Here is a 16,439-nt window from a genome sequence, read left to right on the forward strand (position 1 = left end):
TAGGCAGGTAGGTAGGTTGGTTGGTAGGTAGGTTGGTTGGTAGGTAGGCAGGTAGGTAGGTAGGCAGGCAGGTAGGTAGGTAAGTAAACTGTCATTGCTGTTCAGAGGTCACCTCACTCACCGTCCTAACCTGGCGAGCGATGGTCAGGGGTCATCCGCTTTAGCTTCGTATAATATTACTACACGAAGGTCAGCTTCTTGATATCTTGTACTGCCGGGGTTCAGAGGTCAACCCTTGAGCATCTCGTCCTGCCGATACCCGCAGGTCATACAGTATCGTCCATGATAGTCTGTGATGACCTCCCGTCTGTATCACTCATGGCCAAAGTCTTCGGCACCCAACTACCTCCGTCCACATCCCCAGCTGAATGTCAGTCACAAAATTCTTCGTGTTTCTTCCGCCGTCCGTATAAGAAAGGAGTCACGACCCGACTGCATATTACGATCTAAGTGAACAGATGGATGAGTTCATCAGTGTTCACGAGAAGAACAAAAACAAGGGATGAACAGAAATGTAGAGGAAAACTATTATCGTAAATTCGCGTGGAGCTAGAAAATGTGCTGGGGACCAGTGGGTGGATGCCACTGTGGTGAAGTAACCTGAAAATCTGGTTCATCGACACAAGGACAGAGACAGTGGGAAGATACCCTCCCATTGTCTGGACATATTCCAGTACTTCATGACGACTGAAGCAGTCCGACACTCGGTTCGAACACCCGTGTGTGTGTGTGAACGTTGTTGGATTACACAGCAAAAACAGCTGATGTTCGCTAACAAAATTTGCAGCCTAGCGTTAGCGTACAAAGTAAAGAACTTTAACTACTCTTGTATTACTTGCAGTTGTCACTTGTGTGCTTGCAGTCACATAGGTACAATTACGTTTCATATGATTCGTATTATTGTAGTATCTGGGCCTGATCGAATGTCGTCATTTCCATATTTTGAAATTATCGTCTCTAAATAGTTATAATTGTTATGATAAAACCTGTTCCTTTATGTCCAGTGTGTCTTTAGGGTAAACCACTTGATCACTGTTCGAAGTGTCACTTTACTTAATCGTTTCATCCGAGGGGTCGAACATGGTGCTTCGCGAGAGTCGGATGATGAACTCGTATCTTCTGTAATTTACACTCAGAAGCCGGATTTACCGGGAGATTTTAGCACCGGGAAACTGGAAAGTAAACCAGTCTGTACGAGTCGTCTTTCCTTGAGTCGCCTGGAGGTAAATGACTTTACCGAGTTGAAGTTTCATTCCAGTTCATGAATGTTTGTTCAGAGTTTTGGTCGCTGGGTTAACGTGCGTGGGCAACGACGAGCGCGCCATCTGGACCAAGCCGGTGTCAATCCTCGCTTAGTAACTAGCAGACCAACACAATCGGCCGGGCCGGTGTGTCGGCAGTACTGGAACCTCTGTCATCATCTGTTGCTGGTGTGGATCAGGCCGGAGTAGTAGCAGCCATGTTGGAGCTGGCGATCCTGGTGGGTATTGCTCTCGTGGTTTGTGGAGGGTGGTTGTGGTGTGGGCTGGACGAGGGAGGGTGTGTGTGTGGGTGTCGGCCAGGACGGCTGTTAGCGAGAAGTTGCTGGCCGGATGTGCCGGTGTTCTAGCGAGGGTCGTGACCTCGTACTTGGTCGTAGTAATTTCTGATGTCTTTGTCCCCGAAGATGTTTAGATTCACAATTTCCCATACGTAACCACGATATCCATCTTGCTGGATGGAATATCTTTCGGCTGGTGCAAGCACGTTAACCTGCACTACGGGTGGTGCAAGCACGTTACCCTGCACTGTTAACCTGCACTACGGGTGGTGCAAGCACGTTAACCTGCACTACGGGTGGTGCAAGCACGTTAACCTGCACTGTTAACCTGCACTACGGGTGGTGCAAGCACGTTAACCTGAGCTTTATCTTTGATTGCGTCACCTAAGGAATTTTTATATACCCCATGGTCAAAAGTCATGACAGATGTTATTTGCTTGAAAGGAAAATATCAGTGGATTGAATCAAGGCATGTGAAGCGTCTGGGGTAAACCATGGGAAGCTGTGTAGGTATGTATATTTGCGTGTGTGGACGTATGTATATACATATGTATGGGGGGGGTGGGCATTTCTTTCGTCTGTTTCCTTGCGCTACCTCGCAAACGCGGTAGACAGCGACAAAGTATAATAAATAAAATATAAATAAATATAAGATTAAATTAGAAATTGAGAGCGGCCATATTGAACTACGGGGGAAATAACTGGGTCCATAATACGCATTGATCTTGCCCCTGCCATAACCAGAGGTGGGTCTCTTTCTTCTCCGACCCTACCCGGACGTGGCCCAGAGGTGGACCGTAATCTGAATGTATTAGACGAGAAACTAGCCATCTGACAATATGGCTGCCCTCCTCAGACGCTTCTGTTGAATTTGATTCATATTTTTCGTCCATCATGTCCTTTTCCGCTATTTTCAACAGTAATAAAGAACATTGCCTTTAAGGCTGCGAATATGACTTAGGCAGTGGTTATCTTGAGGGTATATTGTGAAGGGTGAATCGAAATGCATCATGCTGGGGCAAGGTGGATACGTGTGTATAGACATTAGACCCGGATGCTGTCACTTCCTCCACAATGTTTATATAGTATTTAGAGTACAGTCAGTTCTGGAGCAATATATTATTATACCATAGTAAGGCGATCGGAGTGAGGGTCGTGTCGAGAATGGTTGGTTGAACGTAGTGAAACACGTATAAAAGCAAAACCTGTGAAAAGGTTAAAAAACCTTTCAAGCAAAAGAAATATTTTTCAATATCATGTACACAGTGCAGGTTGTTATAGGGGATCGGGTATTGCCAGGCACCAAAGCCCCCTATACTCTGGGATTGGTTTTTGTGTGTGTGTATTTCCTTTTTATTATACGTTACCGCCGTCGCCCGCGTTAGCAAGGTAGCGCAAAGAGAAACACGGGGAATGATGGCCCAACCCACCCACATACACATGTATATGCATAAACGCCCACACACGCACATATACATATACATTGCAGGTATATATATATATATATATATATATATATATATATATATATATATATATATATAGTACATACACATACCTACTTTTGCTTTCCGAGATAACGTTCTAGCATTCCACACATGCTTCAAAGCTTCCAGAACCTTCGCTTCCTCCCCTCATCCTGTGACCCGCTTCCATGGTTCCATCCGACGCTAAGTCCACTTATACATATCTAAAACACTTCCTCTTTTCTCCATTCAAACTTACCTCCTAATAAATAAACTTGACCCTCAACCCTACTGTACCTAATAACCTTGCTCTTATTCACATTTACTCTCAACTTTTTTCTTTCACACACTTTAACAAACTGTCACCAACTTCTGCAGTTTCTCACCCGAATCACCACCAGCGCTGTATCATTAGCGAACAACGGACTCTCTTCCCAAGCCCTCTCATTTACAACAGACTGCATACTTGCCCCTCTCTCCAGAACTCTTGCATTCACTTCCCTAACAACCCCATCCATAAACAACCATGGAGACATCACGCACCCCTGCCGCAAACCGACATTCACTTAAGAACCAATCGCTTTCCTCTCTTCCTTCTCATAGACATGCCGTACATCCTTGGTAAAAGTTTTTCGTTGCTTTTAGCAAGTTGCCTCCCAAACCATATACTCTTAAAACCTTCCCAAAGCCTCTCTATTCACCTTGTATGCCTTCTCCATATCCATAAATGTTACATACAAATCCAACTGTTTTTCTAAGTATTTCTCGTACGTTCTTCAAAGCAAACACATAATCCACACATCCTGTACTACCTCTGATACCACAATGCTCTTCCCCAATCTGATGCTCTGTACATGCCTTTACCTTCTCCATCAATACCCTCCCATATAATTTCCCAGGAATGCTCAACAAACATGTGCCTCTAATTAGAACACTCACCTTTATCCTCTTTGCCTTTGTACTGTGTGTATATATATATATATATATATATATATATATATATATATATATATATAATATATATATATATATATATATATATATATATATATTTATATATATATATATATATTTATTCGTATCATACTTTGTTGCTGTCTCCCGCGCTAGCGAGGTAGCGCAAGGAAACAGACGAAAGAATGGCCCAACCCACCCACATACACATGTATATACATACACTTCCACACACAGCACACATACATACCTATACATCTCAACGTATACATATATATATACGCAGACATATACATACATACACATGTACATAATTCATACTGTCTGCCCTTATTCATTCCCGTCGTCACCCCGCCACACATGAAATGAAAACCCCCAACCCCCGCATGTGCGCGAGGTAGCGCTAGGAAAAGACAACAAAGGCCACATTTGTTCACACTCGGTCTCTAGCTGTCATGTATAATGCACCGAAACCACAGATCCCTTTCCATATCCAGGCCCCACAAAACTTTCCATGGTTTACCCCAGATGCTTCATATGCCCTGGTTCAGTCCAATGACAGCACGTCGACCCCGGTATACCACATCGTTCCAATTCACTCTATTTCTTGCACGCCTTTCACCCTCCTGCATGTTCAGGCCCCGATCACTCAAAATCTTTTTGACTCTATATTTCCACCTCCAATTTGGTCTCCCACTTCTCGTTCCCTCCACCTCTGACACATTTATCCTCTGTCAATCTTTCCTCACTCATTCTCTCCATGTGGCCAAACCATTTCAAAACACCATCTTCTGCTCTCTCAACCACACACTTTATAACACCACACATCTCTTACCCTTTCATTACTTACTCGATCAAACTACCTCACACCACATAATGTCCTCAAACATCTCATTTCCAGCACATCCAACCTCCTCCGCACAACTCTATCTATAGCCCACGGCTCGCAGCCATATAACATTGTTGGAACCACTTTTCCTTCAAACATACCCATTTTTGCTTTCCAAGATAACGTTCTCGACTTCCACACATTCTTTAACGCTCCCAGAACTTTTGCCCCCTCCCCCACCCTATGATTCACTTACGCTTCAATGGTTTCATCCTCTGCTAAATCCACTCCCAGGTATCTAAAACACTTCTTCATCCAGTTTTTCTCCATTCAAACTTACCTCCCAATTGACTTCTCGCAACCCTACCTATACATCTCAGCTTTCTTCTTTCACACACTTTACCAAACTTAGTCATCAGCTTCTGCAGTTTCTCCAGAATCAGCCACCAGCGCTGTATCAGCGAACGACAACTGGCTCTTTCCCAAGCTCTCTCGTCCACAACAGACTGCATACTTTCCCCTCTTTCCAAAACTCTTGCATTCAGCTTCCTAACAACCCCATCCATAAACAAATTAAACAACCATGGAGACATCACGCACCCCTGCCGCAAACCAACATTCACTGAGAACCAGTCACTTTCCTCTCTTCCTACACGTACACATGCCTTACGTCCTCGATAAAAACTTTTTACTACTTCTAACAAGTTACCTCCAACACCATATATTCTTAATACCTTCCACAGAGAATCTCTATCAACTCTATCATAAGCCTTCTCCAGATCCATAAATGCTACATACAAATCCATTTGCTTTTCTAAGTATTTCTCACATACGTTTTTCAAAGCAAACACCTGATCCACACATCCTCTACCACTTCTGAAACCACACTGCTCTTCCCCAATCTGATGCTCTGTACATGCCTTCACCCTCTCAATCAATACCCTTCCATATAATTTCCCAGGAATACTCAACAGACTTGTGCCTCTGTAATTTGAGTACTCGCTCTTATTCCCTTTGCCTTTGTACAATGGCAATATGCACGCATTCCGCCAGTCCTCAGGCACCTCGCCATGAGTCGTACATTAGCCTTACCACCAGTCAGCAATAGTCACCCCCTTTTTTAATAAATTCCATTGCAGTACCATCCAAACCCGCTGCCTTGCTGGCTTTCATCTTCCGGAAAGGTTTTGCAACCTCTTCTCTGTTCACCAAATCATTCACCCTAACCCTCTCACTTTGCACACCACCTCGACCAAAACGGCCTATATCTGCCAGTCTATCATCAAACGCATTAAAAAAAAAAAAACCTTCAAAATACTTGCTCCATATCCTTCTCGCATCACCATTACTTATCACCTCCCCTTTACCCCCTTCACTGATGTTCCCATTTGTTCCCTGTCTTACGCACTATATTTACCTCCTTCCAAAACATCTATTCTCCCTAAAATTTAAAGATACTCTTTCACCCCAACTCTCATTTGCCCGCTTTTTCACCTCTTGCACCTTTCTCTTGACCTCTTACCTCTTTCTTTTATACGTCTCCGGCATTTGCATTATTTCCATGCAAAAATCGTCCAAATGCCTCTCTCTCCTCTTTCACTAATCATCCCATCACTCGCTACCCTTTCTAATCTGCCCACCTCCCACGCTTCTCATGCCACAAGCATCTTTTGCGCAAACCATCACTGCTTCCTTGAATACATCCCATTCCTCCCTCACTCCCCTTACGTCCTTTGTTCTCACTTTTTTCCATTCTGTACTCAGTCTCTCCTGGTACTTCCTCTCACAAGTCTCCTTCCCAAGCTCACTTATTCTCGCCACTCTTTTCACCCCAACATCCTCTTCTATTCTGAAAACCTCTACAAATCTTCACCTTCACCTCCACAAGTTAATGATCAGACATCCCTCCAGTTGCACCTCATAGCACAGTAACATCCAAAAATCTGTCTTTCGCGCGCCTGTCAATTAACACGCAATCCAATAACGCTCTCTGGCCATCTCTCCTATTTACATGCGTATACTTATGTATATCTCTTTTTAAACCAGGTATTCCCAATCACCAGTCCTTTTTCAGCACATAAATCTAAAAGACCTTCATTTCCATTTAAAACACTGAACACCCCATGTACATCAATTATCAAAGCATAAATATATGACCACGGGGAACTAACAAGACAAGTTCCCAAGTGCACTTTCGCGTAATCACATCAGGGGAAATGCATGATATACAACGAAGAGACGTAACTAGGACGCCATTTGGTAAACAAGTGACTACCGAATGGAGGTTGGGTGCGTTAAAGTCTGGTAACATGCGTATCATAAGATTTATGGACAAGAAAGAGAACTGTTTACAAATTTCCTCAGTAAAGCTGTCGAATTGGTGTAGACCTTCACTAATATTACTTACGATTCTTAGTGTATCTGATAGGATTCAACATTTCTCGTGGTACAGGTGTTAGTTAATAACTGAGATGGCATTACTCCAGTCAATACAATGATGATTTTTAACATGATTAAACAAGACATTTGAATTTTTCTGCTCTTATATTATTTTTGTGGCTTATGTCTAACAGGAAGATCCTTATTAATCTACCCAACATAAAACATATCAATACACACATCCTGCAGAACTTTCTGGTGAATTCTTGATATTCTTGATAATTATTGCTGAAGACATTATTAAAAGATTTAAGCAACATGAAGTACAATTGCTACTAAAAGGAAGAACTGAAAGGTTCTTGGTGTCAAGGGGAGGTTGGGGTTTATAAGATTTCTTTGCCAACTTAAGGGAATTATGAATGAAAGATCTACGATGCTTTAACTTGGATCCAATGGAAAATATCTTCTCAAACTCTGCATTATAAACTGGCCTACATATACGTAATCCTCTGAGGAACATAGACTGGGTCTTGCTGGAAAATTTGGTTTGTGCATCAAGTCCATACATACATGGCAGTGAAAGAGATGACAAACGTTTGATTAGAGAACAATTTCAATAAAGATCTGAAGTTCTTGAAGGGAAATGGTAAAGGTTCTGTTGCATCCAAGTTAAAGTGTCCTCGATCTTTCACTGTTAGTTACACTAAGTTGCCAAAGAAATAATTTCATAGTTAAATCCAAACGTCCCCTTGACACAAAGAACCTTTTAGTTTTCATTTTGGTAATTTTACTTCCCATGATGCCTAATTCCTTTAATGTAAATGTTGCCTTAGCAACAACAGAACTATAAAAATATATCAATCAAGAACTCTCCAGAAAGTTGTGCAGGATGTGTCTACAGAGTGCCATGTAAAGATTTTTTTATGCTGGGCACACTGGTAAGGGTCTTCCTGTTGAGACTTAAGCAACATGAATATCGTACAAGAACAGGACAGGATTCAAAAGCCTTTTTCAATCATGTTAGAAATTATGATTGTATTGACTGGAATAATGTCCTCTGTTATAAACTGTAACTCCTGTACCACAAGTAATATTGAATCTTCTATCAAATACACATAGAATTGTAACATTATAATGAGGGTCTATACGAAATTCGACAGCTTTACTGATGAAATTTGTAAACTGTTACCTTTATTGTCTACACAAGATTTTGATACGCATGTCGCCAGACTTGAACGCACCCGACCTCTTTCGGGTAGTCACTTGTTTACCAAATGACGTCCTAGCTACGTCTGTAAGTTGTATATCTTTTCTTTCATCTCCCTGATGTGATTATTGCACAAAAGTGCACCTGAGAACTTATCGTGAGTCATTTCCCCATGGTCATAAAGGAATATACTCGATTATGCGATCAATTGTTTTCGATATATATATATATATATATATATATATATGTATATATATATGTGTGTGTGTGTGTATTATGGATCTGAAGAAGGATGGAGGTGCTCTGTGGAAGATATTAAGAGCATATGGTGTGGGAGTTGCTAGAAGCAACGAAGAGTTTTTATCGTGGGTGTAAGGCATGTGTACGAGTAAGAAGAAAGTGAATGGTTCCCAGTGAATATCGGTTTGCGGCAGGGATGCGTGATGTCTCCATGGTTGCTTAATTCATGGACAGGGTTGTTAGGGAGGCGAATGCAAGAGTTTTGGAGAGAGGGGCAAGTATGCAGTCTGTTGGAGATGACAGGGCTTGGGAAGTGTCAATTGTTGTTCGCTGATGACACAGCGCTGGTGGCTGATTCGGGTGAGAAACTGCAGAAGTTGGTGACCGAGTTTGGTAAAGTGTGTGAAAGAAGAAAGCCGAGAGTAAATGTGAATAAGAGCAAGGTTATTAGGTTCAGTAGGGTTGAGACAAGTAAAATGGGAGGTACGTTTGAATGGAGAAAAACTGGAGGAAGAGAAGTGTTTTAGATATCTGGGAGTGGATTTCGCAGCAGATGGAACAGTGGAAGCGAAAGTAAGTCACAGGGTGGGGAGGGGGCGAAGGTTCTGGGAGTGTTGAAGAATGTGTGGAAGGCAAGAACGTAAAAATGGGTATGTTTGAAGTAGTGGTTTCAACATTGTTATATGGTTGAAGCATGGGCTATAGATAGGGGGTTTTGCGGAGGAGGGTGGATGTCTTGGAAATGAGATTTATGGGGACTGTGGTGTGAGGTGGTTTGATCGAGTAGTTAATGAAAAGGTAAGAGAGATGTGTGGTAATAAGTGAGAGCAGAAGAGGGTGTATTGAAATGGTTTGGTCACATGGAGTGAATGAGTGAGGAAAGATTGACCAAGAGGATATATGTGTCAAAGGTGGAGGGAACTAGAAGAGTGGGAGACCAAATTGGAGGTGGAAGGATGGAGTGAAAAAGATTTTGAGCGACCGGGGCCTGAACATAGCGGAGGGTGAAAGGCGTGCAAGGAATAGTGAATTAGAACGATGTGGTATACCGGAATCGACGTGCTGTCAATGGATTGAATCAGGGCATGTGAAGCGTCTGGGGTAAACCATGGAAAGTTTTGCGAAGCCTGGATGTGGAAAGGGAGCTGTGGTTTCGGTGCATTACACATGACAGCTAGAGACTGTGTGAACGAATGTGGCCTTTGTTGTCTATTCCTAGCGCTACCTCGCGCGCACGCGGGGGGAAGGGGGTGCCATTTCATGTGTGGCGTGGTTGCGGCGGGAATGGATGAAGGCAGCATGTATGAATATGTGCGTGTGTATATTTGTTTGTCTGTATTTATATGTATGTATATGTTGAGGTGTATAGGTATGTATATGTGCGTGTGTGGGCGTTTATGTATAAACATGTGTATGTAGGTGGGTTGGGCCATTCTTTCGTCTGTTTTCTTGCGCTACCTCGCTAACGCGGGAGACAGCGACAAAATATATGAATATATATTTCATTCATATTCGCCATTTCCCCCGTTAGCGAGGTAGCGTTAAGAACAGAAGGTTGAGCCTTAGAGGGAATATCCTCACTTGGTCTCCTTCTCTGTTCCTTCATTAGGGAAATTAAAAAACAGGAGGGGAGGATTTCTCGCCACCATATGAGTGTTTAATCTTGTAGACTTATGGAATGATTATTTCGTGTTCGTAATACATAAGACCGGGAGCGTGGTCGGAATCAGATGTTTCGTATCCTTAAATGATGAATGATGGTAGGGAGGACAGTGAAGAGCAGGCTTATGTAGGGTTACGTATAATTAGGTAAATCACTTTCATAAATTGACAAAACCTATGAAAACTCTGCTTGGCTACACCTAGCAGGTAACATTTACCTTTCTTTGTTCTTTGAAAAATTTCACTTGTTAGGCCGTTTTGTTAGTCGTTCGGTAGGCAGCGAACGACGTGGTTTCCCAGGCTTGTCACCCAGGCCGCTCCTGGTGTCCATAGCATTGCTTCAGACTGCTGCAGCGACGGGCCTGGGATACTCCTTCAAGCTCATTCCAGTGTGGGGAGGCAGGTCACAGTGTTGTTCATTAACACACCAGCGACTGAGATAACTGCCCATGGCCTCCCCTTTGATGATCGGGGCTTGCATTCGTTTAGACACGCCTATTTTGCTAATAACGTGTACGTATGATTTTATCTCTAAGTACATGTAAATTACCGTAGCTAAACTATCAATAGAAATAATTAGGACCTGTGGGAACCTCTCCTAACTACTACTAGCAGCCTAGGTACCGATGCTGCTACTCCAGCTGCGTTCTCATCACATGGGAGAATATAGGTTGCGTCTGATGGATTACGTCTGTGTGCGGCGAGGCTAACATCAAGCAGCTGCCTATAACTGATGACCATATCTTTAGACGATATAAGAGGGCATCACCTCCCTCCCTCCCTTCCTATGGCCTGTGTGTAGCACCTCGTCACAAGGGAGTTGATCCTTCCCTTACAAGTATAAGACTGGCGCGCCTCCTTGAGCGCAACGTGAACACCTTGTGTTCCAGTAATCTTTCAAAGGTTTACTGAATTTACGGTTTACATAGACAACACTATACTGTACTGCATCTGTACTTTAGATATGGAAAGACGGATTAATCAGTGATAAAATAATAAGAAATTTAAGCTTGAAAGTAACGACATTTTCCACAAGAAATTGAGCCTTTTTGCCCTGCAGGGTTGTGTATCATCTTTGTGAAATTGACTCCTTCAACAAGCGCACGTATGTGACGAACTTGATCCACAGCCGATTTGGGGATCAATTTTAGAAAAGATAGGAAGATAAAAGCACGTGTGTATGCGACTGAGCCACTAAAGGTTTGAAAATATTTGGACCGAAGAATTACAGTAACAATTTAGTGCACATTATTCCCCAGCGAAACTGTTGTCAATGTTATAACGTTGTGGTTGTAAACTATGGGTCATGCTGGTTAATGTTATGTAAGGTGAGGGGAACAAACAGTTCATTGATGCTAATTTGTCACCGTACTGATTACGGTGTTGATTTTAATGTCGGTTTCCTTGGATCACATTGGATGATCCTTCCTGTAAAGGGAGTAGGAACATGGACAGAAGTTCAGGTCATCTCTGTGATTGTTTATCTGTGGCAGGTGTTGCTGTGTTGTGGGCGAGGCCTGGGTCTGTTGCTGTACTCAAGCCTCACTCTGGAAGGCACGCACGCGGCCACCCTCCCTCACCACCATCTCCCCCGCGCTCCTGTCGACCAGACCTCTGGCAGTGCCTTCTTCGTCGACACCAACACCGTCCACCACCTCTTCCTGAACCCCTATACCACACAAAACCCGCAAGCGAACCCTCAGAATGCTCAGACCTTACTGCCGGACGCTATTGCAGTTCAAAATCTGATTGTGAACCCTAACGCGGCCCATAATCTCATAGACCCCAGCATCCTTCATGGACACGACGACGCCCCTCAACCAGACTACCAAGGACACGTTGCTCCATATGCCGCAGGAGAGTCTGAACATCGGACCAATGCGCTGGCATCGAAGGAACCACTTAATAGTGAAGGACAACAACACATCCAAGGTAAGGACTCGCGACTCTCATACTGAAAATGTTGTTACCATTGTAGGAATGATTGTGGCAGACCTGGGTAGTGATGTCCCCCTCATCTCAAAACTGTCTCGTTTCCAGACGAACTTGACTTTCTCACTTTGTCTCCATTACAACACAAAACTGATTGTAAATGGTCTTTCCTCGTACCCTCTCCAAAGCTCACATCTTTATAACAAACGTTTGAGTAAAGAGGAATTCATGAAGTGTCCACTGTGGTAGGAACACGTTAGGTGTATGTGGTAGTGGTGGTTGGCTTACATGAGAAGAGGGAAATATAGTTCCCCAGAGCCTGATGTCTCTTTATTATAATGGTTGACATATCGTCTTGCGTCATATATATATATATATATATATATATATATATATATATATATATATATATATATATATATATATTATATTAAGCTGAATCTCGCTTTGATAACCCGAGTGAATTAAGCTTGATGCTACTTTATTATCCTGTTACGTTAACTGGGCATAACCCCCCCCCCCCCGCTCCTCGATCAACCGTTACTGATCCACTATAAACTGAACACCTTCCTCACCCCCTTAAACTGAGCTCAACCTCTCTCTCTCTCTCTCTCTCTCTCTCTCTCTCTCTCTCTCTCTCTCTCTCTCTCTCTCTCTCTCCGTCCGTCTCTTGTCTGAACACTACTGTAGATCTTGTATGGTTGATATAAGATGGACGTTAGTAGCTTGCTTGTCCTTTCATCAAGCTGAGCTTTATCATAGTTTGGCCCAAGCTTGACCTTTCATCAAGCTGAGCTTTATTATAGTTTGACCCAAGCTTGTCCTTTCATCAAGCTGAGCTTTATCATAGTTTGACCCACGCTTGACCTTACTGCAGTACAGTGTCTGACCTACCCTCAGAGAGTGACCCCAGCGTGTCCCCGTACTATGCTGACCCAGAGGGCCGCCTGCCCAGCCCGACACCACCCACCACCACCGCAGAGGACCTGACTCCTCCACCCACCACCTGCAGGTGAGTTGATCAGTTCCTGACAACCACAAGTGTTGGAGACGCTGGATGACCAGGTAGCTGGCTGTACATGCTATGGCGGGAAGTGGCCAAACGCTGGCTGGTTTAGGTCTTATCAAAGCAATTTACATTATACATCGATTTCTGTGAACTAATCTTGGAGATGTACTTTAACGAACAGACGTTAGGATGGACATTCTCAACATTTGATGTGTTCAGCAGGCAGTAGGTGGTAAACCAGGGCACTTGGGGGAATCAGATCTAGGCGCGAATTTAATGTGTGAACTCTCGATACTGTTCACCTTGATCTGGCTGGAACGAATCTAGTAAGACCACGAGTAATGGAGGCATCAGAATTTACTCTCCACCTCAATACCCTCGACGTGGGGATAGAGGACGCTCTCATTAGTACCACAAACATCTGTTAACCTGCATTACCATCCAGCGGTAGAACAACACTAGCTACGTGTAGCGACACACGTGAGTGACCATATCCACACAAGTACATAGCGATGTGTGTTATGATTGTCATCATACCGCCAGTAGTAAACACCTGCATGATGCTGTTATTACCCCTGTTCAACGCGTGGTCATCTGGACGCCTGGAAACGGGAGAGTTTACCCCCTAGAATATTTCTGCCTTGTGCTAAGTTGACTGTTCATACGCTCATTTCTTTAATCTTCCTCGTCCACTTGTCAGGCCCTCGAGGCTTCTAAAGAAATATTTTCTAGTTTGTTTGAGCCACCACCACCATGGATAACCTTCCTGCTGTCAGCGGGGAACTTCGCACACGCTTCTATATAATTTGCTCCAATCATATTACATGTTCCTTCTCGCCTTTGTTCCTGCCAGCTGTTGAGCCTGAGGGAGTGGTGGTTAGGGGAGGTTCCGTCTTTACTGTCCTGTCTCTATCACAGACGAAGAACATGACCTGAGGACGCCACTTCGGTCCTCCAACAGATAATCTCGACCTGGACCATCAGGTACCTGTGTATCTCCTTCCCATCATATACTCGACTAACACAGCATCTTCAGGTCAATGATCACGTTGACTAGGTTAGTATTGTGCTTCCTTCAATGAGGAACAGGTCGATATGTAACCCACACCATCCCTCTAGGTTCAAAGAAGCTGTGAATGACTTATGATCCATCTATTATCATCCCATCCTCATGTATCCCCATTCAATATTTTTTTCAGCAACTTTTGTATATCTCTTTCCTTTCTTCTGCATTTGTTCTCGCTCTCCTTTAGGTCTCCTGAATCATCTTTGATAGGTTCTCTCCATCTCGCCTACCCCTGTTTGGTTTATTCTCGTCCCTCACGACCTCCGTTTGATGGGTTCTGGTCCCCGACCTTGTCCTTAATGTCTCCATCCTCCCTCACACACTCGTGTCTTGGCCTTCATGCTTTCTTGTATCATGTGCCTCAAATTCTACTCCTGCTCGTGCCCCTCATGTAGTCCTCTGCCGTGTTTAGTATGCTCATATTTCCGCTGGTAAACTCTCTTATTCCCTCCCGGCTGACGACAGAGAACCTCCAGTGGCCTGCAACTCCTCCGCTCGGTACCGCTCCATCAGCGGCCGCTGCAACAACCTGCTGTACCCTCACCTGGGCACCCCGGGCCAGCCCATGCCTCGCATCCTGCCCCCTGTACATGGTAAGCCACGCCTCGCATCCTGCCCCCTGTACATGGTAAGCCACGCCTCGCATCCTGCCCCCTGTACATGGTAAGCCACGCCTCTCATCCTGCCCCCTGTGAATGGTAAGCCATGCCTCGCATCCTGCCCCCTGTACATGGTAAGCCACGCCTCTCATCCTGCCCCCTGTACATGGTAAGCCATGCCTCGCATCCTGACCCCTGTACATGGTAAGCCATGCCTCTCATCCTGCCCCCTGTGCATGGTAAGCCACGCCTCGCATCCTGCCCCCTGTGCATGGTAAGCCACGCCTCGCATCCTGCCCCCTGTACATGGTAAGCCACGCCTCGCAACCTGGTCCCTGTACGTGATAAGCCACACCTCGCAACCTGGTCCCTGTACATGGTAAGCCATGCCTCGCATCTGCCCCCTGTGCATGGTAAGCCATGCCTCGCATCCTGCCTCCTGTGCATGGTAAGCCACGCCTTGCATCCTGATCCCTGTACATGGTAAGCCACGCCTCGCAACCTGGTCCCTATACATGGTAAGCCACGCCTCGCAACCTGTTCCCTATACATGGTAAGCCACGCCTCGCAACCTGTTCCCTGTACATGGTAAGCCACGCCTCGCAACCTGGTCCCTATACATGGTAAGCCACGCCTCTGAACCTGTTCCCTGTACATGGTAAGCCACGCCTCGCATCCTGCCTCCTGTACATGGTAAGCCACGCCTCGCAACCTGGTCCCTAAACATGGTAAGCCACGCCTCGCAACCTGGTCCCTGTACATGGTAAGCCACGCCTCGCATCCTGCCTCCTGTACATGGTAAGCCACGCCTCGCAACCTGCCTCCTGTACATAAGCCACACCTCGCAACCTGGTCCCTGTACATGGTAAGCCACGCCTCGCAACCTGCCTCCTGTTCATGGTAAGCCACGCCTCGCATCCTGCCTCCTGTTCATGGTAAGCCACGCCTCGCATCCTGCCTCCTGTTCATGGTAAGCCACGCCTCGCATCCTGCCTCCTGTTCATGGTAAGCCACGCCTCGCATCCTGCCTGCTGTTCATGGTAAGCCACGCCTCGCATCCTGCCTCCTGTTCATGGTAAGCCACGCCTCGCATCCTGCCTCCTGTACATGGTAAACCACGCCTCGCATCCTGCCTCCTGTACATGGTAAACCACGCCTCGCATCCTGCCTCCTGTACATGGTAAACCACGCCTCGCATCCTGCCTCCTGTACATGGTAAACCACGCCTCGCATCCTGCCTCCTGTACATGGTAAGCCACGCCTCGCATCCTGCCTCCTGTACATGGTAAGCCACGCCTCGCAACCTGCCTCCTGTACATGGTAAGCCACGCCTCGCAACCTGCCTCCTGTACATGGTAAGCCACGCCTCGCAACCTGCCTCCTGTACATGGTAAGCCACGCCTCGCAACCTGCCTCCTGTACATGGTAAGCCACGCCTCGCAACCTGCCTCCTGTACATGGTAAGCCACGCCTCGCATCCTGGTCCCTGTACGTGGTAAGCCACGCCTCTCATCCTGGTCCCTGTACGTGGTAAGCCACGTCTCGCAACCTGGTCC

The 16,439-nt window shown here is 45.2% G+C and overlaps 1 protein-coding gene across 1 annotated transcript in view; it reads left to right on the forward strand.

Moving 5' to 3' along the window:
* Positions 1-1,328: 1,328 nt before the first annotated feature.
* The window catches only part of LOC139750342 (salivary peroxidase/catechol oxidase-like), a 34,492-nt gene continuing 19,381 nt past the window's right edge, over positions 1,329-16,439 (forward strand). The window contains 4 exon segments of the mRNA XM_071665024.1: positions 1,329-1,480; positions 11,771-12,209; positions 13,110-13,221; positions 14,750-14,877. Coding sequence (XP_071521125.1) covers positions 1,460-1,480; positions 11,771-12,209; positions 13,110-13,221; positions 14,750-14,877 — 700 coding nt within the window. The 5' untranslated portion in view covers positions 1,329-1,459.

The sequence above is a fragment of the Panulirus ornatus genome, chromosome 9 (assembly GCF_036320965.1).
Source record: "Panulirus ornatus isolate Po-2019 chromosome 9, ASM3632096v1, whole genome shotgun sequence".
NCBI lineage: Eukaryota > Metazoa > Arthropoda > Malacostraca > Decapoda > Palinuridae > Panulirus > Panulirus ornatus.